The sequence below is a fragment of the Myotis lucifugus genome, unplaced genomic scaffold, assembly GCF_000147115.1.
Source record: "Myotis lucifugus unplaced genomic scaffold, Myoluc2.0 scaffold_99, whole genome shotgun sequence".
In the NCBI taxonomy this organism is placed as follows: Eukaryota; Metazoa; Chordata; class Mammalia; order Chiroptera; family Vespertilionidae; genus Myotis; species Myotis lucifugus.
In genome coordinates, this window is record NW_005871147.1 from 174,637 (window position 1) to 199,604 (window position 24,968).

Sequence of the window (24,968 nt, forward strand, 5' to 3'; positions counted from 1 at the left end):
CTCGACTGCGCATGGCACGTAGCGTCCCTCCCTCCCAGCAACCGGCCAGGCGGCGGCGAGGCCATAAACTAAGGAGGCGGAGCTGAGGCGCGATCGGGACGGCTCGCTAACTCCAGGACCAGGTACCGGGCTGGCGGGCCGCCTGGTGCGGTCCAGGGATCACCCGCCCATCCTCTCCCTGCCTCCGACCCCATCTCCTCCGGGCGGGCCTTGGTCCGATCGGCCATCCCGGGCCCCCTCTCAGCGAGTCCAACTCCATTCCCTCCGTGAGCCGTTGCATCCCGAGAGCAGCATAGGCTTGGGCCTGGCGGGGCGACACCGGAGCGGAGTTACCGGGCGGGAGAGGCGAGCGCCTGCTTTCCCGCCCCCTCGTACCCCCTGACGTACAGGTGGCGAACTCGGGGCCCAGGTTCAGTGTGTCCTCCTCGAGCCCAGAGACGGCAGAGCCTACCTCTCCGCCCCCTCGTCCTCATCCCCATCTTCCCAGGCTGGACAGGCAGCGGGTCGAGACTCTGGCAGCACAGAGATTCGGGTGACTCCCCGAATTAGCGAAAACAAAGAGCTCCCCAGCGTCTTGTTTTCCAAGTATGTGCAGTGTCCGCGGCAGGTTTGGGGTGGAGACCGCGGGCGGGGGTATGGAAGGGAGTGCGAGGAAGGGGCGTGGTTAACGAAAATAGTCCAAGTTCCCGGGAGATGGGCGACCAACTTCCCTGCCCAGCCTTCCGCCAAGACGTCCCAACACATCCTCAGTGTATCCCCCAAAGGGGAGAAGCCGTTCGAATCGGTCCCTTTCTTGTCGCAACAGCTGTTGAAATAGAACCATCTTCCAGTAGGTATCTGCGGCATCAGGCAGTTCTTCATGGAGGGATTGGTATGTTCTAGGGACACCCAGGACCTTTTCTTCTCCCCGAATCTTACCCGATTACCTGTCTCCGGCCAGGAGCCTCTCCCGCCATTAGTTACAGTGCTGAGCTAGTTAATCGGTTCCCCCAGCCTTTAACCAGGCTTCTTAGAGGTTTTGTGGCTCAAATGCTGTATTTATAGTTGTAACCTCCGACATGGAGGAAGTTTAGAAAACCAGTGTCAAAAATAGGGGGGAGGTGGGGGAGGGATGAATAAATGAATCCTCCTTGCTATACCATTTGTCACCTGGTCATCAGCATTGTCCAATCAGTTGGTGCCTTCTCAGTCATCATTATGTCTTGACAGGTCTCCCCGGCATCTCTTGACAGGGTTCTGGGGCACAGGCATTGGAACAGACCTCATCAGTCCTTTACCACTTGGCTGTGTGACTCTGGGTGTCGAGCCTCTCTGAGCCTTAATTTCCTGATCTATAAAACAGGGAAGATAATACTTATTGTGAGCTCTGCGAAGCTTTTAGCACAAGCACAGGTCCTGGCACACAGTAAGTTCACCACAAATGTTTGCTGCTTTTATTCTTACTCTTATTAAGTTAGCAGATACGGGAGTGCCCATATTATATGTTGGGCACAGTAGCCCCTGGAAATGCAACAGCGAACAAGATTATTCCCTACCCTCAAGGGAATTAAGAGTGTGATAGGTGTAAGGGTTGAATATAGAGGCCAGCCTGGCCTGTGTGGCTCAGTGGTTGAGCACCGACCATGCACCAAGAGGTCGCTGGTTAGATTCCCGGTCAGGGCACATGCCCAGGTTGCAGGCTTGATCCCCATTATGGGGCATTGATGTTTCCATCTCTCTCCCTCTCCCTTCCTCTCTAAAATCAATAAAAACATATTAAAAAATACAGAGGCCAAACATCTACCATAGGTGGGAGGGGAGTGAGGGAGGACTTCCTGTAGCACTCGACAACTGAGAGGGACAGGTCTAGGGGCAGGAAGGTGGTTCCGAAGGGAAAGCAGGATATTTTTTCTTTCTTTTTTAAAATATATTTTTATTGATTTCAGAGAGGAAGGGAGAAGGAGAGAGAGATAGAAACACCAATGATGAGAATCATTGATTGGCTGCCTCCTGCACGCCCCACATTAGGGATCAAACCCGAAACTTGGGCATGTACCCTGATCGGGAATTGAACCGTGACCTTCTGGTTCACAGGTCGATGCTCAATCACTGAGCCACACCAGCCAGGCAGAAAGCAGGATCTTGAAAGTTTTCCTTTGGGCTCCATTTCCTCCCTGCCTCTCAAGCGCCATGTCCTCACTTTCCCAAGGCTCTTCCCAGCCTTCTGCTTTTCTCTCACCATTTTCTCCTTTAGTGAGTGCCTGTCACTTGTATAGCTTTAGCTCCTAACTCCGACTCCACGTAGCCTTCTCTAACCTCTCTGTTGAGCATCAGTCTTAACTTTTCTAACTGAATGCTATATATTTCCTCTTGGAATATATAACTTTTCTCAATTGAAATATGATTTTAAAAGTTGAACTTATCTTTCCACCAAAACCACTTCCACCTCTGAGCTTTCCTGTTTTCTTGTTGACACACTACTCTTTTCCCAGTTACTTGAGCTCACACAAAAAATCAGTCATCAGAGTTGTCCACAGATAGAATGGACTCCCTGATAAGGTAGTGAGTCTCTGGCTGGGACATTTTCAAGCAGAGGCTAGATAACCTTATATCCAGGAGTTTGTAAAAGCTATTCCTCCAAAGGGTGCAGGATGGGCTAGATAACTTATGGTGTCCTTACTAACTAAATACATTTAATTTTTCTTCTCCCCTATCCGTCAATTTCTTAACATTCCCTCTACCACAGGCTCTTTCACCACAAATATGGTCCACTATAATTGTATTCTAACTGGCATTCCTTTCTCGGTTATTTTTACACTCCACTCCTCCCCACCCCCCCCATCCCTTTTCAAGTTAATATTCCTTCTATGTTCCTTAGAACAAGGCTTCTCAAATGTAATGGTCCACAGATCAGCACATTACCATTATCTGGGAGCTTGTTAGAACCACCAGACCTTCTGAATAAAAATCTGCATTTTAACAAGATCCTCAAGTGATTTGCATGTACAATAAAGTTTGAGAGACACTACCTTAGACCACAGTTTTGTGTTTGTCCCCTTTCTGTTCAAAACCTACAGTGACTTTTTTCTGCCTGCTGAATAAAATCCATACTCTAGCATCACTTAAGACCTATTCATTGCTCTCCTATATGTGGAATTCTGCTTCTCTAACTGCCCCCCATGAGGTGCTGACACACTTCTCAGCACATTTGGTCAGTCTTTCAATAGTACTGTGTGCCTGCTATGTGGTAGGCACTGTTCTAGAAACTAGGAGATATATACACCTCTGGACACGACAGAGTAAGCAACAGACAATAGCTAATCCTATTTCATGCTTAGAATTCACTCAAGCCCCACCCCTTCATGAAACTATGCAGATCCACCTCTGCTCCAGTAATCGTTCCCTTTGCTGAACTCCATAGGGAGTTGCCCATTTCTACTTGTGCATCCCCAGACCTCCTGATTTAAAATTTTTAAAGGTGGGCCAGGCATCCATAGGTTTTGTTTGTTTGTTTTTTGTTAATCCTCACCTGAAGATATTTTTCCATTGACTTTAGATAGAGTCGAAGGGAGAGAGAGTGAGAGAAACACCTCTTTGCCCTGGCTGGGTTGCTCAGTGGTTGGAGCATCATCCCATACACCAAAAGGTGGCAGGTACAGTTTCCATCAGGGCACATAACTAGGTTGCAGGTTTGATCCCCGAACGGGGCACAACCAATTGATGTGTTTCTCTCACATAGATGTTTCTCTCTCTCTCTCTCTCTCTCTCTCTCTCTCCTCCCTACCTGCCCTCCCTCTCTTCCATTCTCTCTAAAAAACTAAATGGAAAAATATCCTTGAGTGAGGATTAACAACAATAATAAAAAAGAAATAATACAAGAACATTTCAAATATAAAAGTGCAGATGGGCTAGAAAGCAGCTGTGCAGATTGCAGCAGGAGGATGGAGGGCCCTGGAAGGCACTCTCCAGGGGAGTTTGAGTGTATGGAAAAATATATTGGTAAGACAAATAGCAGAGATGTTGAAATATTTGGAAAAACTTAATAGCTACATGGAAAACCAAGAGAGTGAAAAAAATGAGGCAATGATTAAATGTTTATAAAGAAAGAAGACATGGTCATCTTTACCTGTTTGCCCAGCTGCAAACCATGTTTGCATAGTCACAGTCATGTAAACGTGGATACCGATTTAATCAAACATTGTGCCAGCACTGCATCAGAAGAATGAAGGCAGGAGAGTGGAGTGCAAGAAGGTGATACAGGAGAGCTTAGCCCCCATCTACCATGGTAGGAAGTTAGAAGATAAATGTCTAAAATGGATAAAACATGGCCATATACACATGAAGAATGATGATGAGCCCTGGCTGGTGTGGCTCAGTTGGTTGGGCTTCATCCCATGCACCGAAAGTAAGATTGCTGGTTAGATTCCTGATCAAGGCACATGCCTGGGTTGATCCCCGGTAGGGGGCATGCAGGAGGCAGCCAATCAATATTTTGTTCTCATATCGATGTTTCTCTGTCTCTCTCTTGCCCTCTCCCTCTCTCTCTGTAAAAAAATTAATAAAAATATTAAAAATTTTTAAAAATGATGATGTTAAACAGACACATGAATAGAAGATAATTACTTCTGGGAAGGAGTCAGTGGGGATTGAGCCAAGAGAGGTTTAAACATTAAAGAAGAAAACCATATAATAAACTTCTTTCTTATAGAAGTTGCAGTATTTCAGATTGTACTTGGCCAAAGTACATCCAGGTCAATTGTCACTGAAAGTTTCTCTAAGCAAATCTTTGGAATCTACAATTTATAGGCTTAGCACAGTACTTTGAATGGTAGATTTGCAGTAAGTTTTTATTAATCAAAAGGTATTTCTACAAAAGGAGATTTGACTAACTCCACCTGTTTCTATTTTCCTTTTAGGTTTAAATTTTTGAAATTGAAATAGGCCTACACATTAGGAACTCATGTCTTTTCTTGTAAGTAAACCAGAGCGAATTAGGGTGAGTGTTTCTATTCTTCTGGCTTTACTGTTTTTATTTCCTGAAGAGCAAAGTGTTTTGGCAGTACCGTAGGTGGTTTGTTATGTGAGGTTCAGAATCATGCAGAAGAGAGGGATGTGGGAAGTAAACCGGGTATCGCAGCCCCCACTCGGAGAAAAGAGCTTGCAGGCAGAGGCTGACCAGAGACACAGAATACACCCACCAGCTTGTCTGATAGAGAAGAAACAAGGTGGTGTATTTTGTGAATATCCGTCATTCAACATTAAATGAGTTGAATGTGTAGGTATGTAACCACTAACCATCTGCCCATTTCCTATGTATTTTCAGTGAGTTTGTGTGTTTGAAAAATCAGTATCAAATTGTAATCCTTGGAACACTTTTTTCTAAATATAATCATAGGTTTTCATTGAAAACTTTCTTAACGTGAAAAAAATTTATTATACCCAAAAACTCCACCAGCTAAAATGACCTTGAGAATGAATACTAGGTTTAGCCTCTTTACCAGCTACCATGATTTCATAAAAGAGTGTATTTTATTTTTTATCAAGTATTTAATTTCTGAATGCAATAGTAATTATTTTAAAATCTTGCAACAATGTATAAATGCTATGATACATGATGAATATATCACTTTCTTTAAATATTAAAGTGATAGTTTATTTTTACTAACTATCTTGTGGCACAGTGCATGTGATTTTTTATATCAAGTGTTTTTTAATTGACAGTGTTGTGTTTTTTAATTTGGAAAAAATTTTAATTTGGAGAAGGAGAGAGAATGATGTTATAGTTCCAAATTATAATTCGTATTATGCAGCTTATTTCTGAATGTTGCTTAATCTTTTTTCTTATGTTTATATATATAAAAACAATTTACATTGTAAAGAGTAAACTTCACTGTCAGCTGAGAGGAAAAACAGATTCTCTCCTTAGCCTGAACTCTGCCCAGTGGAAAGAATGTGTCCAAGCCAAACTTTAACACCAGTCCTTATGTGAAATACAACCTTGATTCCATTGCTTTTAAATGTGAGCTTCTTTTCTATTTCAACCCACTCTGATACAGGTGAAACCAGACCACTGATCAGTATGTGGAAACCCAATACTCGGTTGAAATAGGCCAGTAAAGTGAACCATAGATTGATCATGCTAGTTCTGTCCTTGTAAAGGTAGCATTTGGTAGCAAATGTTAGCAGCGATGACTTTAGAGATCCTACTGGATGAAGGATATGCAGCTAGTAATTTTCTTTTACAAACTAGTAGAGGCTTGTGAAAAACTTCTGTTTCATCCCTATTTTCTATATTGTGAATTCTAGTAATTTTCAAATAGGCCTGAGCATCTGTAATAGGTAGCCATGGAATGAGTAAGATGGAGCCAAAAGGTTGTTTTACATGTGGAAAGGAGAAAAACATTCTTCATTATCAGGGCCAGTACTGGGTTCTTCTCAATTTGCCAGATTTAAGAATAATTCATCAAATTAGGCAAAGAGGAATAGAGAAAGGAATTCATCTGTTGTTTTCTGCTGTTAAATTCAAGATTCTTTTCAAAACTTTTCCATAGAAATGTATCTTAACTGTAATGCATGATTCTGTTTTTGTAGTTGTGTTTTGTTTGTCTCTCTAACGGCTGAAAGCTAATTTTTTGTGGTTTGGAAGAAATACTAATTCTCTTTGGGGTTTTCCTCTTTAGCGGTGGGTCTCGGAAAAGTTCATTGTTGAGGGCTTAAGAGATTTGGAACTATTTGGAGGTAAGTACAGTGTGGCATTTAGCCATCACTTCAGGATAAATCTCACTGCTCTTTTGTTGACTAAATCAATTCACAGAAATTAACAATTCTAAGGGAAAGTGTACACTATAGTTGCTATATTTATTTGGCTCCTTTTGAATCCATGGTTTCCCAAAAACTTGAGGACTAATCTGGCAGTTGTCATTAGCCTGTCTTGATTATTAGAAAGCCAGTATTTACTCAAAGGCACATGTATTTCTCCTAAGTATTTGTCCAATTGAAATATATATTCTTAAAGGAAAATATAAGTGTTTAAAAGTTGCTAGCCTTGAAGATTTTAAAAGTAAAATTTTAGGATGAAGGTAGCAATGGTATGAAAGTTCTGGTTTTACTGATCAGTCTAGTTGACTCATCTTTTCATGGCAGAAATTATGAGACTTAAGAGAACCAAGGAAAAAATCCATCAGAACAAAAATATTAACTTCCTATTGGAAAACCTAAATGCTGATTTCAGAAGTTATTTAGGTTTGCAACTTGGAGGTTTAACAGGCACAGGCATTTTCCTTTGGCTATTTTCAAATTGAGCCATTTGGGGAACTGTGACCTTTAATTTACAGTAAATAAAATCATTTTCTATAAAAATAATAGTAGTAGGGCTGCATTCTTTGTGTGTGAACACCAAGATACTCTCTTCGGCACCTGTAGCTAAAGAAACAGGTTATCAGATTGAATGCATTTGGTGACTGATCCAGAATACCCCGAATAGGCCTAAGTAATTGAAAACTCAAACTTGTTAATTACTAGGTGATACCTATGAATTTATTTTCCCTAATGCCACTCAACAAACTTCTGGAGCAGTATTTTTTATCAACTTTGTCAAAAGATTGTGTTTTAGATAAATGAGTTCATAAAAATGATGAGTTATTTTTGTGTTCCTTATCAAGAACAAAAATTAGCTGTACAATAAAGGAAAGGCTAACAGAACAGAAATATTACATTCTGGTCCTATCCTCAATTTCTTCCCATCATTAATGGGGATACAATGGTTTTTAAAAAAGTAAACATTGGCATTGATGAAAATTGAATTGGGAATCCAGTGTATAATCAATTAGTTTAAAATATTCCAGTGTATGTGAATTGAATTTATGGATTTTGGTTTCAGTGTAGGATCTCTGGCTATCTTTTTACAGTTCCCTGGTCTCTCATCTAAGGCGGGTGAAGAGATTCTTCTGTATATTGTTTACATACTTATATTACTAAGTTTTGTACAACTTGGAATTTGCCCTCTACTCTGGAAGATTGGGTTTGATTTCCTTTAATCTAGTCATCTTTGGCAGACTGTCTTAAGCAAGCACTGCTCCTGCCATTTGTGTACCAGAAAACTGATGCCCAACGCAAAAATATATTTATATTATTTTGATAAATTGAGGCTAATTGACTCTGCAGCCACTCTCCTCTAGCACAGTTGGATGTTATAATTTCTAATATAAGATATTTGGAAATGTATTCCAATATTTTAGTTAAAAATCTTGCTTTGATTATTTTTATCACTTTTACAGAATGGAGAAAATCAAAAGCACAGATGCATAATTTGTCCACGTTAAGAGCAGAAAGTTGTTTCAGTTGTCTTTTGCTTTCTTCGTTTTCACCAAAAGCAGCAGAGGGCTCCAAAGCCTTTGCTCTATTTGCATTCAGAATAGAATGTTTGACTAGAAAATCTAGTTGGGTAATGGTCCCACATACACGTGTTGCTGTATTAAAACTTTTTTTAGAAAACCTGTTTCTCATCCTGCACTCCCTGGGAAATAGCCAGCTAACACTTTAACTTTATAATGAATTGTTTGTTCACAGTATTAGACTCTGAAACCAGGTTATTGAAAGTAACATTGCATGCTGAGGAAAAGTCAATGTATGACCAGAATTATAGCAGTTGAGTTATACTCAGTAAAATATACCCATAGAATAGTTCCCTGGTCAAGTTTTGAAGAGCCATAGATTCATTTTAAAATCCCATCTTATCTGCAGCATTTTTACTGTGGATGTGTGTGTGTGTGTGTGTGTGTGTGTGTGTGTGTTTATATGTAGCACTGCAGGCACTTTTCGCTGTAATGACTCTTAAGTGTTTTCTATTAATAAATGTAGTCCTAAGTGCAATAGTTGCTGTTCTGAATGTGGGTGTGTTTTCTACTAAAAAACAAAATGCCAACAACCCATTTCTCTACTCCAGAGCAGCCTCCGGGTGACACTCGGAGAAAAGTAAGTGACTTTCTAGGCTCTACCCCTGTGGCTGCTGCATGGAGATGACTTCTTGTGGCGATTCATGTGTTTTGTTGGCTTATCATTTTATGTTTCTGCTTATCTGTCATTGAGCTTTATTTTAAGTGTAATTCTTTCACTTGTAGAGATTCAGGTTTCACCCTGGAAAGATTTTGATGTAGACTTTGAAAACTGAAAAAAAAAATCTCAGGCACTTTTTGCCTCTCTCCTGGGGATTAAGGTCTCCTCCCCTTCCCAACCCTCCCAGTCGCCCCCCACCCCTCCAGAAAAGGAGAACGTTTCAACAATCTGAAATGTGGTTACCTTTTAGTGGCCAGTGGTATTACATTTTCCACACTTAGTCTATGAATAATAGATGGTAGTCCACAGAGATGACATTGATCTCTGTCTAGATTGTAAGGCAGGACCTCAAATCTCCTACCTGAAAAACAAAGCCCAAAATTAAAAACTATAAAACAGAAAATGCATTTTTTATTATTAGCAAAAGCTACAAGACTTGCCCTGCTTCCAACTCTTCTAGCTTATTTTACCTACGGAAATAACACACAATGCACATAGCATACTAAGCTATTTTTGATAATGTGAATCAGAGAGAGGGTAAGAAGCCTTTTCTAAATAGACTTCCTATTTATATTGATTCTAGAAAGAGAGAAACGGAGAGGGAGAGAGAGAAACATCGATCAAAACATCGATCGGCTGCCTCTCACAAGCCCCGACCAGGGGCCAAGCCTGCAATCCAGGCATGTACTCTGACCGGGAATCAAACCTGTGACCTTTAGGTGCATGGAATGACACTCCAGCCAACTGAGCCACACCGGCCATGGCGACTTCCTACTCGTTCCAGATGACAGACATGTGCACCTTTGCAAGCAGCCCCACAGTCAGGTGAAGGATGATGATGTTGACTAGGAATTTTGAGGAAAGCTTTGGCTGTGCTTACTTAGTCTGCTAGCCAGGAGTAAGCACCTCTCTCTCAGATCCAAATATTTTCCAGTCAGGAGACCAAACATGTTTTCTATAGGCTCAATTAGGTATTTTTCCAGAATGCAGTGCCAATTATATTTAATATTTCTATTTTCACAGCTGCAGATGTTACACCAAAAAGTTATCCTGTGTGAAACCTGTGGTTGAATGTGTTCATTTGGTAGCAGTATTGTCTTTGTGTCCTTTGTTGTATTTTGTTCTGAACTCTTTAAACAAAGTTATGTTATGGTCATTTCTGGATATGAGTAGCTTATGTATTTTTTAAATGTTTCAAAATGAAAAAAATTGCTTTTCATGATGGGGGAGCTAAGACTAGGCTTTGCTAGAATCAGTTTCTTTCTCTAGGCAACTTGAGATTACGCATTACACGAATAAACCTATGCCGTGCTGTGTTTAAAGAAAATGGACTAAGTATTTCATCCTTTTCATCTGAATTTTGACCTTTTCTAAATCTGAAACAACATAATGAGGCAATATCAGACCAGATCTCCTCCTTTCAAAATACCACCTTTGTTTTCCTCAGTAAAGGTTGGTTTTTCTCTGAGCTCAAACTTAGAGGACTTCCACAAAGTAGAAAGCCTCAATGCAGTGCCATTTCCAGTCGGCTGGGGACAGAGTGGTCGAGAAACCACAGCAACCACTAGGCTAGTCATTTTATGCAATTGCAGATTGCCCAAGAATTCAGTGAGTAGTTTTCTATAGTCAACAAAGATAGTAGAAATATTTGTCAAGTTATTAACAATCAGTAGTTTAATGAATCATTCCCTACCTAGACTCAACAAGTGTGTGTCTTTAGACTGTAGCCTAGTGTAGCAGTTGTTTTATATGCACTCCTAGCAAGGAAGAAGGACACGGGTAATAAAAAAGTATGTATCTGTAGTTTTCCAAAGGGAGTTATTTAAAATGTATGTAATAAATATTTTAATCTCAGGACTCCAGCTGAACTTTGTAGTCTCGTTCAAATTAGAGAAACATTAAGGAGTTTGCCTGAAGATCAGAGAAGAACTTCAAAGTAGCCCTAGATTTGTTCTCGTTGAGACCATATTGTTACCTGCTAACATATGCAGTACAGTAGGTCTTCACTTAACATTGTCAATAGGCTCTGCAACTTTAAGAGAAACAACGCATTACCATAGGCCCATGGTCGGCAAACTGAGGCTCACGAGCCACATGTGGCTCTTTGGCCCCTTGAGTGTGGCTCTTCCTAAGCCTTAGGAGTACCCTAATTAAGTTAATAACAATATACCTACCTATATAGTTTAAGTTTAAAAAATTTGGCTCTCAAAAGAAATTTCAATCGTTGTACTGTTGATATTTGGCTCTGTTGACTAATGAGTTTGCCGACCACTGCCATAAGCTAACTGATAGACACAAGAGTTAAGTTCGTACAGCATCTCATCAATGTTATAACGAAACAACATTGAATGAAACAGTTCTTTGAGGACCTGCTGTACTTTCTCACATGCAGGTACAGATTCTGATCTATAACATGCCTCTAGTGAATGTGTTATATGAGGGCTGGCATTTCCGGTATAGGAATGATGAGGTCATGGGCAGAAAACCTCCTCATTAAACTTTGTTTAAATGACTTTTTAAGTGTGTTCCAGCATTGTTGTATTTGACCAGCATACGAAATAGGAGCTGGCCTGAGGCCTCCATAGACAATGCCTGCATTGTTGTAGGCGTTGGGGAATAATACATCAGCGAGCAAGACCGATCAGGTCCCTGCCGCATGGAGCCTGCATCCTAGAGAGACAGGCGATAGGTAAACTGCAGTAATTCCTACTATGAAGAAAGGAAAGCAAGATAATGAAGTGACTAGGAGCCTATTTTACTTTAGCTGGACAGTCTTCAATGAATAAATGACATTTAAGTCGAGACCTCAGTAAGAAGGATAATCAGCCATGAGAAAACGGCAGGGGCAGGGGTAGGGCAGCTGGGGCAAGTTTCCTAAGATGGAGCAACAGAGTCAGGGAGGGTGCTTTGGCGGCAGGTCCTAGAAGCGGGGAGGGTCCAGCTCGTGGGTACTCACAGCCAGAGGGGGGAGCTGGGTCTGAAAGCAACCCCTGGATTCATATTGACTGGTGGTGCGGGTTTAATTGAGTAGATTGGTAGTTGAGAACACAGGATTTGCAGAGCAAGACTATGCGCAGGCGGTTAGAGGTATAATGGTAAAAAGATGGGATTCTTCAAGAATAACTTAGTGTGCAGCTCATAAATGCTAAATAAAGGGGGAGTTGTCATTTCAGAGCTCTTGGTTTAAGCTTTTTGCTCAAATTGCTACTCCATTTTTATCTCTCTCACCTGTGTGAGGCACCCAGCATGTAGTAAGTAACCAGTATCTGCAGATTGTTCCAAAGACAAAGTAGTTTCAAGAAGCTACAGTGGCTATTACATGATCCTAGAATTTGATTTCAGAACATTTGAAAACACAAAACACAAATGTAAAAACCAAAATCAAACCAACCTTAACTGTTGATCAAGCTCTGCTTAGGATTCTCTGTTTTCTCTGTTCCACCTTATTTGTTGAGCAGGAGAGTGCCCAAAAAGCAGACACCAAAGAGGGAGGAGAAGAATAGAATTCACATTTACTGAAAACCCGGCAGTGCTAGGCTCTTTACATATTGTATCTCATTACATTGTCACAACAACACTATGAAGTGGGAATTACTCCACTGATGAGACAGCGGAGATCCCATGAGAGTAGAGTAACTTACCCAGGGTCACAGAACATGTGATAGACCTGAGTTCAAATTCTGCCTCTGGCTGGCCCTAAGCCTATGGTCTTTGTGTTACACCATATGTTTTACTTAAAGTAGCCTTTCCCAAATTATCTTTTCCAACATTTAACAAATGTTAGGCACAAAAGGGTTCTGTGGACAAGTACCTTTGGGAAGTGTTAGGCTGAACAAAGTTGAACAAGTTTTCTTACTACAGGACTTTCAGAGCCTTGAATATGTAAGTATGCCTGGTGATTCTCCATGAGAGAATGTCTGCATTTGCTAACTTAATTGGACGTGTAAACTTTGGGGAAACCCTACATTAAAACAACTCAGTAGAAAAATGGACAAGAGACAGAAAGAAGCACTTTCACCTTGGAGAAAACCCACATGGCCAATAAATACATGAAAAGATGTTCAACTTCATTAGCAATCAGGGAAATGTAAATCAAACCCACAATGAGACTGGCAAAAATTAAGTCTGAATACAAGTGTTGGGGAGGAAAAGATGGATCAACAAGAACATACATACATTGCTGGTGGGAGTGTATATTGGTATAACCGTTTTTGGAAAACAATTTGGCATTATCTCCCAGTCGATTGTTCATATACTCTGTGACCCAGCAATTCCACTCCTAGGTACAAGCTTTAGAGGAACTCTTGCATATATGAACAGAAGACACATTCAAATGTTTCTAGTAGCACAGTTCAGAGTAGCAGAACTGAAAAACTACCCCAAAAGCCCATCAGCATTGGAATGGATAAACTGAGCTAGGTCCCCAAGATGAACATGACACAGCATGGGTGTACCAAAGGCTAAATACAACATGGATGAAGCTTAGGAATGTAGAATTTGATTAAGTTAGAATAATAATCTGCTGACAAAGCTCAATTTTGCTTGACTAGGTTCCTCTACTGTTAGCGTAAGTGGTACGGGAGGCAGAACCCCACTTAGTTTCTTTTTTTATTGGCAGCGTCAACTGTTTTGAAACCAGGTGCACTTGGAACATCAGGGATCCCCAACAAGGAGGTTCTGCCATATTAGAGCATTCTCAGTCACACTCCTCTGGTTCGCGCTGAGCCTAGGGCCTTTCATAGTTCACAAAGACCTTTTCCTGACTAGAGGTCAGCATACGAAATCTGAGCTGGCCTGAGGCTCTCCATTTCAGTTAGACACGCATCCAAAGAAAAAGAATCCAAAAGAAAGGAAAATACTCAGAAAGAAAAATACACAGTCCCCTGGTCATACAAATACATTTCGGTCTGGAAGAAGGAACTGAGCCTATTAAACTGAAGGAAGAGCTGCTGGTCTGCCATGTATTTTGCTGGGCGCTTTCCTTCAGTACCTCGAAGGCCAGTGGTGTGACGCCCACATCCTAAATGGCTGGGATCCAGCATCATTTGCAGCGCGAATGGGTAGGAATGAGGAGCAGGTCACTTTTGCTGCCTGGGATGATAGCTGAGACCTGACAGCTCTCTCTCTCTCCCGCAGCCCAGTGTGTTGGCTGTGTTCTTGCTTCCCTTGGAAATGTCTGAGGGACCGATTGGTCTGAGGTCTTGGTTTGCTAGAGAGAGGGCTTCTTATGGCCACATTTTCCATATAGCAAGGTTCAGCATTTGATCTTTGGGATCTTATAGTCAGGACCTTAAAAATAGGACCTTCACGCAGCAGGAAACTCAAGAGAACCTCCCACCTCTCCATCCCCCTTCTCTTCTGTAAATGTCCTTTCTCCAGACATCCTTCCCCCAAGTTGGAATTTCATTGTGGTCACCATGCTGTGTACCTGAAACTAATATTGGATGTCAATGGTAACTGAAAAACATTTAACAATTTTTTTAAAGAAATTTATAGTTCTTAGCAAATGAGCCAGTTGGTGGGAAGGACAAGCAAATCAACATCTGGCTGGAACTGGCCCTTGTCCCCCACCCACATTTGTGGATGGTGCTACATCGATGTTTTACTTCACATTCCTCATCAAAGAGTGCTGGCACCAGAGCCAGAATTTCTGCTTGTTTAGATGCCAGTCTCCTCGTGGGTCTGAATTACCGCCTCCCCACTCCCATCCCACCCCCAATTTTCTCTTATTAACCAATTTTTCTTTTTCTTTAGACCAATGAGGCGAGCTCAGAGTCGATAGCATCCTTCTCCAAGCAGGAGATCATGAGTAGCTTTCTGCCGGAGGGAGGGTGTTATGAGCTGCTCACCATTATAGGTAATGTCCAGGGACTGCCAGGACCTTGGAGCTCCAGGGGGCGGGTGCTGCAGCTTCCCCGCATCGCCATGAATGTGTGCCTGAGGCTGTCAGCTACGTAGAAGACTGTGGTGACAGAACTGGCTTTGTTGTGTCTTCTTGGGTTTTGTTTCTCCAAGTATGGGAAAAGAGATCATGTTCCCAGGAAAGGAGCTCTTATAATTTTTTCTTTTTGGCTGAACGCTTCTGGTGTCCTGGGCCAGTGTCAGTCAGAATGGTTGGCTGAGAAAGAACTACTAGGAGAAGAATCAAGAACTGTCAGCCATGAAAGTAACAGTAGTGCAAGTCTTAACTTGCATTTTCTTTTGAAATCAAGTTTCTTGAAGGAAGAAGGAAACCTTTGCTGTTGTTCACCTTGCTTATGGCATTCCTCTGTTCTTTTAGGGAAAGGATTTGAGGACCTGATGACAGTGAATCTAGCAAGGTACAAACCAATGGGAGAGTATGTGACGGTACGAAGGATTAACCTAGAAGCTTGTTCCAATGAGATGGTGACGTTCTTGCAGGTAAAAAAGAATGTGGATGTGACACTTGGAGGGTGGGCTCTTTGCTCCAGTTGTAATTACAAGGCATCTCTTCCCTCCATCTTCTGAAAGCAGCTGGCAGGAAATGAAGGTAGACCACGCCGATAAGCTACGGAAGCTCTCAGTGAATAACCTTGGGCATTTGGCACTGAGGATTCCGTAATGCTGCCCAGCCCAATCTATATTCCTTTCTTCTACAAGGACTCCTTCCTGCCTCATTTATTTATTATTCAGAGAGGCTGGGCCACTCTCCTGCTTTTAGCACCCTATTGGCCTGAGGTTCCTTTCTATTGGCGAAGCAAGTAGCTACCCTCTCATTTAGCTGGAGAGACCACAGGTCTAATAACTGACTGGGGACCAAATTCTCCTTGGCTGATGAAGGCTTGCACTGAGAACTCCTTCGATTTAGGGCCTGGGTTAGCGTATTTTCAGTACAGGTAGTTGCACCCCTTCCCTTCTTCATGTACAATGTTCTCCTGAAATCATGCTCATCTAATGGTGCTGTAATCCTGCTCCACAGGCTTGGAGCAGTTTTCCGGATCTGAGGATGTGACAGAAAGTCAGTCCTGACTGAGTTATTTGGGAAAAAAACATACATATCTGACTTTATTCTAGATCATGTTGGACTTCCAGATTCTTATTCTATAGAGCAATGGACAGGCAGGAGGTACTGTCTATCTGGCCTTAGCTCACATCCCACAGGCCAGGACCCTAGTTTCTATAGTCCTCTTGTCCATTTTTTTTAACATCTTTTATTTTAAATAAATCCAAATTTAAAATTTCGTAGGTCTGACATTTTCTAAGGAAGGGATCTCTCAATCTGAGGTTAGCTGGAGAAATAGCTTCCAATGTTTAGTAGTTGTTTGTTCTTTAATGCTTTCTTAATGCTTTCTTCCCTTGCCTACAACCTTTTCCTTAACAATAGGAAAACATTTCTTGTTTTTCTGTCTTAAAGAGGAGTTCTGGGCCGTGGCCCTTGAAGTTGAGCTAAGCTTAGAACTTCGGAAATGTTCAATCAACAGTTTGTTTTCAGCACCTCCGTGGTTGGGAACTGTTATCAGCAGTTTCCCTGTTGGCGGGATTGTTTCTGGAGGCCCTCCCATTGGCTGGCAGAGAGAGCAGAGCTGGTTTCTCTCACTCCAGAGGGCACCTGCTTAGGCTCCTGCTGCTCCCAGGACTCTCAGAAGAGCACCCATCTTATTCATGCTGCCACCTTCCTCTTGAGTGTCATTCCTTGTGCCCCTTGATTCTGACTTCAGTTACCATTGGTTGCAGGGGGAGCTTCATGTGTCTAAACTCTTCAGTCATCCCAATATCCTGCCCTATCGAGCCACCTTTATTGCAGACAATGAGCTGTGGGTTGTCACGCCATTCATGGCATACGGTGAGTGGGAAAGGGCTCCCCGCAGAGGGGCGTTCTAAGAATCTGTTGCCAGCTGGCTTACGTGCTGTATTTTTTCTGTTACCCTTCTCTACCTCCCCACAATTCTGTTCTTCAGGTTCTGCAAAGGATCTCATCTGTACTCACTTCATGGATGGCATGAATGAACTGGCCATTGCTTACATCCTGCAGGGGGTGCTCAAGGCCCTTGACTACATCCACCACATGGGATATGTGCACAGGTGCATTCTTAAGCCTATTCACCCTACACAGGAGCAGGGATCTGTGCCCAGGAGCCCTCAAGTAAACACTGGAAGGCTGACTGAAGTTAGTGAAGCCAGACTTGGGATTCTGCCCTTGCCTCTGAGCTGGTGGGCAGAGCATCCAACGTGTCGGTGCTGGAGCTCTTGACTTGCTCTTCACTGAACAGTTTGGCCCTTAGTATTGATTGGGTGAGAGGGACATCTGAGGTGGACCACTGCACCTGTCTCTCCCCCTTCTTCCTTGGGGCACCCAAACTGGTGTGTGCATCCCAGAGTCGGCCCTATGCTGAGAGGCTGGGGAGAAGACAGTGCTTAGTAGATGGTGTCAGGAAAGCGGCTCACCGTAGGGAAGATAATAAAACGGGACCCTTACCTAACCCCCCCATACAAAGGAGCCCTTCAGACGGATTAAAGGCCTTATGTTGATGTAAAACTACAGACTTAGAAGGAAACATAAGGAAATATTTAGAACTTCTAAATGTTTTAGAAGCACAAAACATAAGACAAAAAATTGGTAAGTTTGATTATACCAAGATTAAAGATTTCTCTCCAATAAAGGACACCTTAAATGAAGTTAAGACCTGTTTGGTAAGTAGGCCTGTTCTCTAGGTGACAGCATGGAGGATGTTAGCTTTGTCTAAAACACACAGGAGGTTGGTAGGTAGCAAGGCAATCTTGTGAATCACCAAGAAAAGGATAGCAAAACAATAGAAAAATGAGTGAAGGATATGAGGTTTATAAAAGAGGAAGCCTAAAGGCTAAGAGCCATATGAGCAACAATCAGAAAAGCAAAACAGGAGGATGTGAGTCTACATACCAGGCACTGGCATATTTGGAGGCTGGGGGAGGCCCAATGCGGTGAGGCGGTCAGTTCGCCCGTCAGTATAGTGGAAGACGGCCCGACACAGCCAGCCAGGGTCACTGGGAACCAGAACCATCAGTGCTGCCTCGTGTGCACGCCAAAGAAACCTCACACGGGCCCATCCGGGACCTGTATGCAACATCACTTCATTTTCATGGTGGGAGACAGTGGGAGTGTCCCCTGCTGGAAGAATGGATGAGTAAAAGTGTCAGACCCCACCCCAGATGGCAGCATGAATGGATCTCAAAAATACAGCACTGAGAATGGGATGCATATCACAGTAGCATTAGGTAAACCGAACATATATGCAAACAAAACAGTGACACACTTTACAAGAACAAACGAAAAGAACAGGTCAGTAGTAGTAGGTGGTGGAGGAAGCAGTGGTCTGTGAGCATAAAAGAGAACTTTAACAAAAAGTTAGTGATATGTAAGTGGGGTCAGGCTTATTTTTTCTTTTGGGGGAATGTTTGAAACTTCACAAAAATAGGTATTTGTGTATATAATATGTATATACACGTATAATACACACACATACACACACACACACGCGCGCGCTGCCAGGGCGAGAGCTGACTGGATTTAGTGTGTAAAGACCAAAGGTTTGCGGTGTGAGGGGCTCCTGCTGTCCTGTGACACCCTTCTCCCGCCACCTGCCACCCCTCACCCCCACAGGAGTGTCAAAGCCAGCCACATTCTGATCTCCATGGATGGGAAGGTCTACCTGTCTGGTTTACGCAGCAACCTCAGCATGATCAGCCACGGGCAGCGGCAGCGGGTGGTCCACGATTTCCCCAAGTACAGTATCAAGGTTCTGCCTTGGCTCAGCCCGGAGGTCCTCCAGCAGGTCTGTACTGGGTCCCCCGGAGCTGGGAGGGGGTGCTCTCTGCCTCCCTCCGAGCGCAGTAAGGGCTCCTGGAGGGAGGCTTTCCTGTTGGCAGGTAGACCTGGAAGGCCCTTCCAGGGCAATGATGTGCCCCTGGCAGATGGAGTAGGTGCCCCTCTGTGGGGTCCCAAACTGCTTGACGCTATTTCCACTCCCTTCAGAGATCTCCGCATCTTGTGGGAAGTGAGCATTTGGTGCTCTCTCCATCCCTGTACTAAGCTGGAGCCTGGGGCTCCACTTCCTGCTGCTTATTTCAAACAGTCCTTCCTTCTCAACTAGCAGCTGCTCTTCGTGGTGTAGGCAAGGAGAGTCTTTGCAGCTGGCCCTGATTTGGGGAGAAGCATTCTTTCTCTCTCCTCAGTGATAGCTCCACCCCGTTCTTTCTCAAGGAATAATGACCAAGGCTACAAATGGAGTGATGTGTGGCTTTTTCCTCCTGACTTAGAATCTGCAGGGTTATGATGCCAAGTCTGACATCTACAGCGTGGGAATCACAGCTTGTGAGCTGGCCAACGGCCATGTCCCCTTTAAGGATATGCCTGCCACCCAGGTGAGCTGCACCCCAGTGCTTTCCTTCTTGCCTGCCTGCCTCCCACAGATGCTTGTTGATTACCCGCACACTCAGGATCCGGCCAGAGTGAAAGACAGGCCTTTCCTTCAAGAGCCCCACCCAGGGAGGTGGTTGTGTAACTGTTTGCTTCTGTGTGGTAACTGCTGTGCAAATGCAGACCAGGGGAGGGGAGCTCAGGAGCAGGCCCACTGCTAACAGCTGCAGGGCCTGGAACGGGTGCAAAAGGAGGCCCACTGACCAGGTGCCTTTAAAATGTGTAAATCAAGCTCACACGTTTATAAATGTATAAAATACGTTGTCCTCCTACCTTGATAAATATACGTAAAAGGCCAGTTTCTAATTCAGAATTCTCAGACCTCTGTTCATGCCACTTACAATAACTGCCTTTGGCCACTCCTAGGCAAACCCAGCCAGTGGCATAGTCAACCCTTGGGAGGTAGACCCCGGAAGAGGCCTATCAAGCCAGGCTTTATCAAGTCCAAGAAGTGGTCTTGGGTCACTGGGGCAGTTTGCCCCGGTCCCCGGAGCATGAGAACTGTGAGGGAGTGGGGGGTGCATTACAAGTTCCGAGTGAGCCTCTCCCTTGAACCCACATCCTGTTCACCCTTTGTGGAGAAGGGCAGCTAGAGAATGGCCAAAGGGGAACTCTGTAGAGCAGGGGGCCCAGGGAGACTTCTGGGAGGAGGTGACACTTGAGTCTTGAAGGTAAATAGGAACTAACTGAAGAATGGGAACTAGAAGGAAACTCGATTAGGCTGAGGGAACAGCATGTGCAAAGATCCAGAGTCAAGAAAGAACAGGATCTGGGCAATAGCAAGTACGTAGTGGTAAATGGCCTAAGTATAGGTGCATCTGGGCGCAGGTGCTAGGTGATGTGGCTAGAGGAGGAAGCTAGGGCAGATCATGAAGGGCTTTGTATGCCATGTCAGGATACCTGGTGCCTCTTGCAAAGGTTGTGGAGACTCACTGAAGGCTTTTAAGCACAGAGTGATAGCATCAGACCTGCTAGTATATTTGAGGAAGCTCACTCTAGCAGGTGGGTTAGATCTGGGAGATCAAGAAGGTGTAGAAATCTAGGTTAGGAATCTAGAAAACCTAAGTAAGACACTGACAGAAAGATGCTCAGGGAAGAGTTAAAAGGCTGTTTAAGGTGAATAAGAGGTACAGATCCAGAACAGCATGGTCCAATAGAACTTTCTGAGATGACCCAAATGTTCTATATCTGCACTGTCCAGTATGGTAGCCACTAGCCATCTGTGGCTATTAAGCACTTAAAATGTGGCCAGTCAGATTGAGGAACTGAGTTTTAAACCTAATTATATTTAAATTCATCTATATATATGTATATATCTAAAAGGCTGATATGCAGTGTCCCCTTGAGAGTTTGACCAGGAGACTGATCGCTCGCTGTGATGTGTGCTTGACCACCAAGGGGCAGCACAGAACAAAGGAAGGCCCCAGCCGGCAGCCAGAACACCCTGATCGGCAGCCGGAAGGCCCCGATTGGCCCTGATCGCTGGCCAGGCCTAAGGGATCCTACCCATGCACGAATTTCATGCACTGGGCCTCTAGTTTAAATATAAATAGCCACATATACTAAGTGGCCACCATACTATTGCAGTTTGAGAGAGATTTTCAGGTTTCTGGCTTGGACAGCAATTCACAGACTCAGACAGAGATCCCCAAGATGGGGTGGGTTTTACATGTGCTGAGTCTGCGGGCTTTCAAACAGCTGTCCAAGCTTGGCCTGTTCCTGGGTGTGCTGCTCCTGTGTAGCCTGCCACAGTGCCAGCCCAGGATGTGGCACTGCAGGTGCTGCTAATGGGCCCCATCAGACCCACCTGGGCTTGGCAAATTGGGGCTGGGCTTCAAAGAAAGTCTGCCGGCTGCTGCCTTCACCCGAGGGTGAGGGCTCTACAGTTAAAAGGATCTGATGCCTATAAACAGGAGGAGACTGTGAGCCCCTTCCTTGCAGCTACGTTGAAGGGGGCCCTTTTTTGCTGTCCCTCTGCAAAAATTTGGCCCAGCGAGGGTGTGGCTGCCAAGCATTCCTTTGGAAAAGTTACTTATTCTACTTCTGTCTTTTCTGTACTCCCCCCAAATCACATGTGTATTTGGGGAAAAGTGTATTTGTGAAGAAACACTATAGGTCTCCCAGCCTCCAGCCCAGTCTTGGTCTGTCCCCCACAGATGCTGCTGGAGAAGCTCAATGGCACGGTGCCCTGCCTGCTGGACACCAGCACCATCCCCGCCGAGGAGCTGACCATGAGCACCTCGCGCTCAGCGGCCAACTCTGGCCTGAGTGACAGCCTGACCACAGGCACCCCCAGGACCTCCAACGGAGACTCGCTATCCCACCCCTACCACCGTACCTTCTCCCCCCACTTCCACCACTTTGTGGAGCAGTGCCTTCAGCGCAACCCGGATGTAAGGTATTTCCGCTGAGCTGGGGTTGGGCTTTCCAGGGAGCAGGTGGGCTCTGGGGGTTAAGGGTTTGAGAGGGTGTATCTGTCCTGTAAGGGTCTGGGTTCCGGGGAGGAGTCCAAGCCCCCACAGCCAGAGGAGTCGGCCTGAGGGTTTGCTAAGAAGCCAGGCTGAGTAGCTCTGGCTGCTTTTCTGGCTGAGCTGAGGGATGAAGCAGAGGGCACTTGAGGGTGAGGTATAAGCAGCAGGACTTTGGAAATCTGGGGCACAGGGGTGATGCTGGTCTCTCTTCCCCTTTCTCTGCAGACCAAGTGCCAGCACCCTCCTGAGCCATTCTTTTTTCAAGCAGGTACAGTAGCACTTTGCTGAGGCTCCCCGTTTTCTTGCCTATGGTTCTGACTCCCCCAACACCCTTAGCTTTGGGGTCTAGGTATTCTCTCCTCCTTCCTTCGAATCAGAGAAATGACCATTTCTGAAGCCCCTTAAAGGTGCTGCTCCTTCCTCTTATAGAAGCTCTTGACTCAAAGGCCCATCTGTCATGGGGCCATGGTTCCTCGCTCAGGATGTCCTGGGACCAGAGCAGCAGGATCCACCACCCCCCCTTTCCCTCCCCCAGATCAAGCGACGAGCCTCAGAGGCTTTGCCTGAGTTACTTCGTCCTGTCACTCCCATCACCAGTTTTGAGGGCAGCCAGTCTCAGGGTCACAGTGGGATCTTCGGTCTAGTAACTAACCTGGAAGAGCTGGAGGTGGACGACTGGGAGTTCTGAGCCTCTGAAGAAGGTGCACATTTTCCAGCACGGGATGGACGTGTGAGCCTCCGGGGCCCTTCCTGAGGGCTGGCCACATTCCCACCCTCCGGGGTGCAGACTGGGTAGAAAGGACTTTTCTGCCAGGAGAGTTGCCTGCTTGCTGGTGGGGAAAGAAATTCCCGGAGAGAAACTTTTCTTTACTGCTCCAAGGCTTCTGAGACACCAACCAGGGATCCGGACCAGCCAGAAAGCGGATATTCCCAGTCCTGGGAGTTCAATGACCTCTTCAGAAGGAAGAGATGCTATCCTGGCCCTGGGGGCTGAAGTTCAAGTCCAGGGTTTGACTCATTGACACAGAGAACTGTGTGACTTCCTCTTCCCACTCATGCTCTCCTACCAGCCAAATTCCATTCTTTTCCAGTGTTGCCAGATGCTGCAGGCCCATGAAGAGGCCAGCAATAAGCACCCTGTGCCCCCTCCCCCCAGACCTCTCCCTAGTAATTGGGGGAAGGGTGTGATGCTCTTTTTAAGCACCAGGTCAAGGCTAGGGCAGTCTGTCTGACCCTTGTTGTCGTTGGGCCCTTCCTCCCTAGTTCATCTGTGTAGTGCATTCCTTTCCCACCGAGTCCATCCCACCGCCTCCTGCCGCTGCCTTGGTGCTTTCTCTTAAGGGTCCTAATGTCTTGCCTAGCCAGAGGGCGTAAGTCCTTACACCGTGTTCGTTTTATTGTCAGAACAAATTAAAATTTTCAGAGAACCCATTGGGGAGTGCATCGTTGTGTGTCGCCCATACAGGCTCAGACATGTATCATTCCACCCGGGGCCCTGCCATCCGAGAGCGGTGCCACAGGTGCTTACGGAAGCACAGCGGTGACCTTTCTTTAGCAGACAGCCTCACAGCACACCAATTCTTTCTTACAGCCAGAATAGATTTTTGTCTCTTAACTATCTGAAAATTACAGACTGTTCATTTTAGCCTGTGGCCATCCAAACACTTTGGGGCTGGAAAGGACTAGGTGCTAGAGACCAGCCCCCCTGAGGGTAGGACCACCAGGGGTCCAGACTAAGGACCTCACCTTTGGCAGGAAAGGAGGTGGAGGGGTTACTTTGTAACATGACTTGCGGTGTCTCCTTACCCCTGGAACTAATACCCAAAGAGCAGGTAACCCAAGAGCCAGCCCAGCCCCTGCCCTGTCATCCTGGCTGGCAGCCAGAGTGGCCGGGCCAGGGGGTGGTTCTAACCTGGGTTTTCATGGTGCTGCTCAGCCGGCACGTGCACCAGCCGGGCACCTCCCCCTGCAGCCCCTCAGGGGTGAGGTGCCCTGCACTGGGTGAGGCCCTTCAAATGGCAGATTAAGGAAGTGCCCCTCCCTCTTCCTTGAAGCCGCTTTGAAGCATCGAATGCTCTCCCTTTCCTCCGAAATGGTAACAACAGTTTTAAAAAGAAAAAACTCTCTTCCTTTGGCAGTTACAGGGGTGGATGTGAAGGAAGGACCCCAACCATGAGGTGGGGTGGGGAGGCCTGAGATGGAGTGTGGGAGGTCAGGGCACATTTATTTCCAACCCTCTCCCCTGACCAGCTCTTTATTTCTTCTTTAAACCTCAAGTTCCCCTTTCCTAACATCATTATCAGCTGGTTTTCTTTGTAAACTGCTTTCTTCACCTGGCTTGTCAGCTCATTCTTAAGCCAAACTGCTGACTCCTGCAGCTCAGCCCACAGATTGGACCTGGGCAGGGCCAGGGGGCCGCGGGGTCAAGCCTGACCTTCCCCCCGAGCAGCCAGCCCTGCGCCTGACGTCCCGAGGGCTTCACCCTTTTTAAATCATTACGGCCCGGCCCCCTTTGAGAACCGATGGCAGGAAACCTGGCCCGGAAAGATACACAGAAGCAGGTTTAGAAGTTTCTTCCCCATCCAGGGAGTCCTCAGGCCTGCAGCTCAACCCAAACACAACCCTCCGGGGAGGAACGGGCCGCCGAGTGAGCCAGGGAGCAGCCGGGGCCGGGGACGCCCGCTGCCTCGCCCTCCCTGCCAGGTGCGGGGCTGCGTGTGCGGCCGCGTGGGGACGGGCCGTTTAGGGCTGTGCTTCGTGAAACCGCGTCCCGCCTGGTGTCAGGCAGAGCCCTGCAGTCCCTGTGCCCGCAGGCCCCCGCCTCCCAGCACAGGTCTCCGCACAGCGGAGGGTCCCCTACCTCTGGGTGCCGGCTTCGGACCTGGCCGGGGCTGGGCAGGGGTCCGCCGGGGCCGGGCCGGAGGCAGGGTGTGAGAGCCGGGCCAGGCCTGGCCTCCCCGCTGCCTCACCAGCTGTGACTCGGAACAAGTCACCTGCAAACCTGCAGGCCTCGCTCCCGTGCGTTCAGTGAGGTTCGGGTGCGCGAG

The 24,968-nt window shown here is 45.5% G+C and overlaps 1 protein-coding gene across 10 annotated transcripts; it reads left to right on the plus strand.

Moving 5' to 3' along the window:
- On the plus strand, nucleotides 1-23,352 carry STRADA (STE20-related kinase adaptor alpha). 10 transcript variants are annotated; one of them, XM_006092159.3, is made up of 13 exons: nucleotides 1,327-1,405; nucleotides 4,896-4,975; nucleotides 6,660-6,717; nucleotides 8,924-8,952; nucleotides 14,788-14,890; nucleotides 15,314-15,435; nucleotides 16,729-16,837; nucleotides 16,953-17,076; nucleotides 18,635-18,806; nucleotides 19,291-19,395; nucleotides 21,607-21,848; nucleotides 22,147-22,189; nucleotides 22,457-23,352. In XM_006092159.3, exons 2-13 carry the CDS (start codon nucleotides 4,940-4,942, stop codon nucleotides 22,607-22,609), a joined length of 1,296 nt encoding a protein of 431 aa, XP_006092221.1. In that variant the 5' UTR covers nucleotides 1,327-1,405; nucleotides 4,896-4,939; the 3' UTR covers nucleotides 22,610-23,352. The 10 variants fall into 10 exon arrangements, with proteins under 10 accessions (XP_006092227.1, XP_023612524.1, XP_014314175.1 ...); XM_023756759.1 differs by lacking the exons at nucleotides 1,327-1,405; nucleotides 8,924-8,952 and adding an exon at nucleotides 16-122 and having other exon boundaries at nucleotides 4,896-4,951; XM_023756757.1 differs by lacking the exon at nucleotides 8,924-8,952.
- Nucleotides 23,353-24,968: the final 1,616 nt, after the last annotated feature.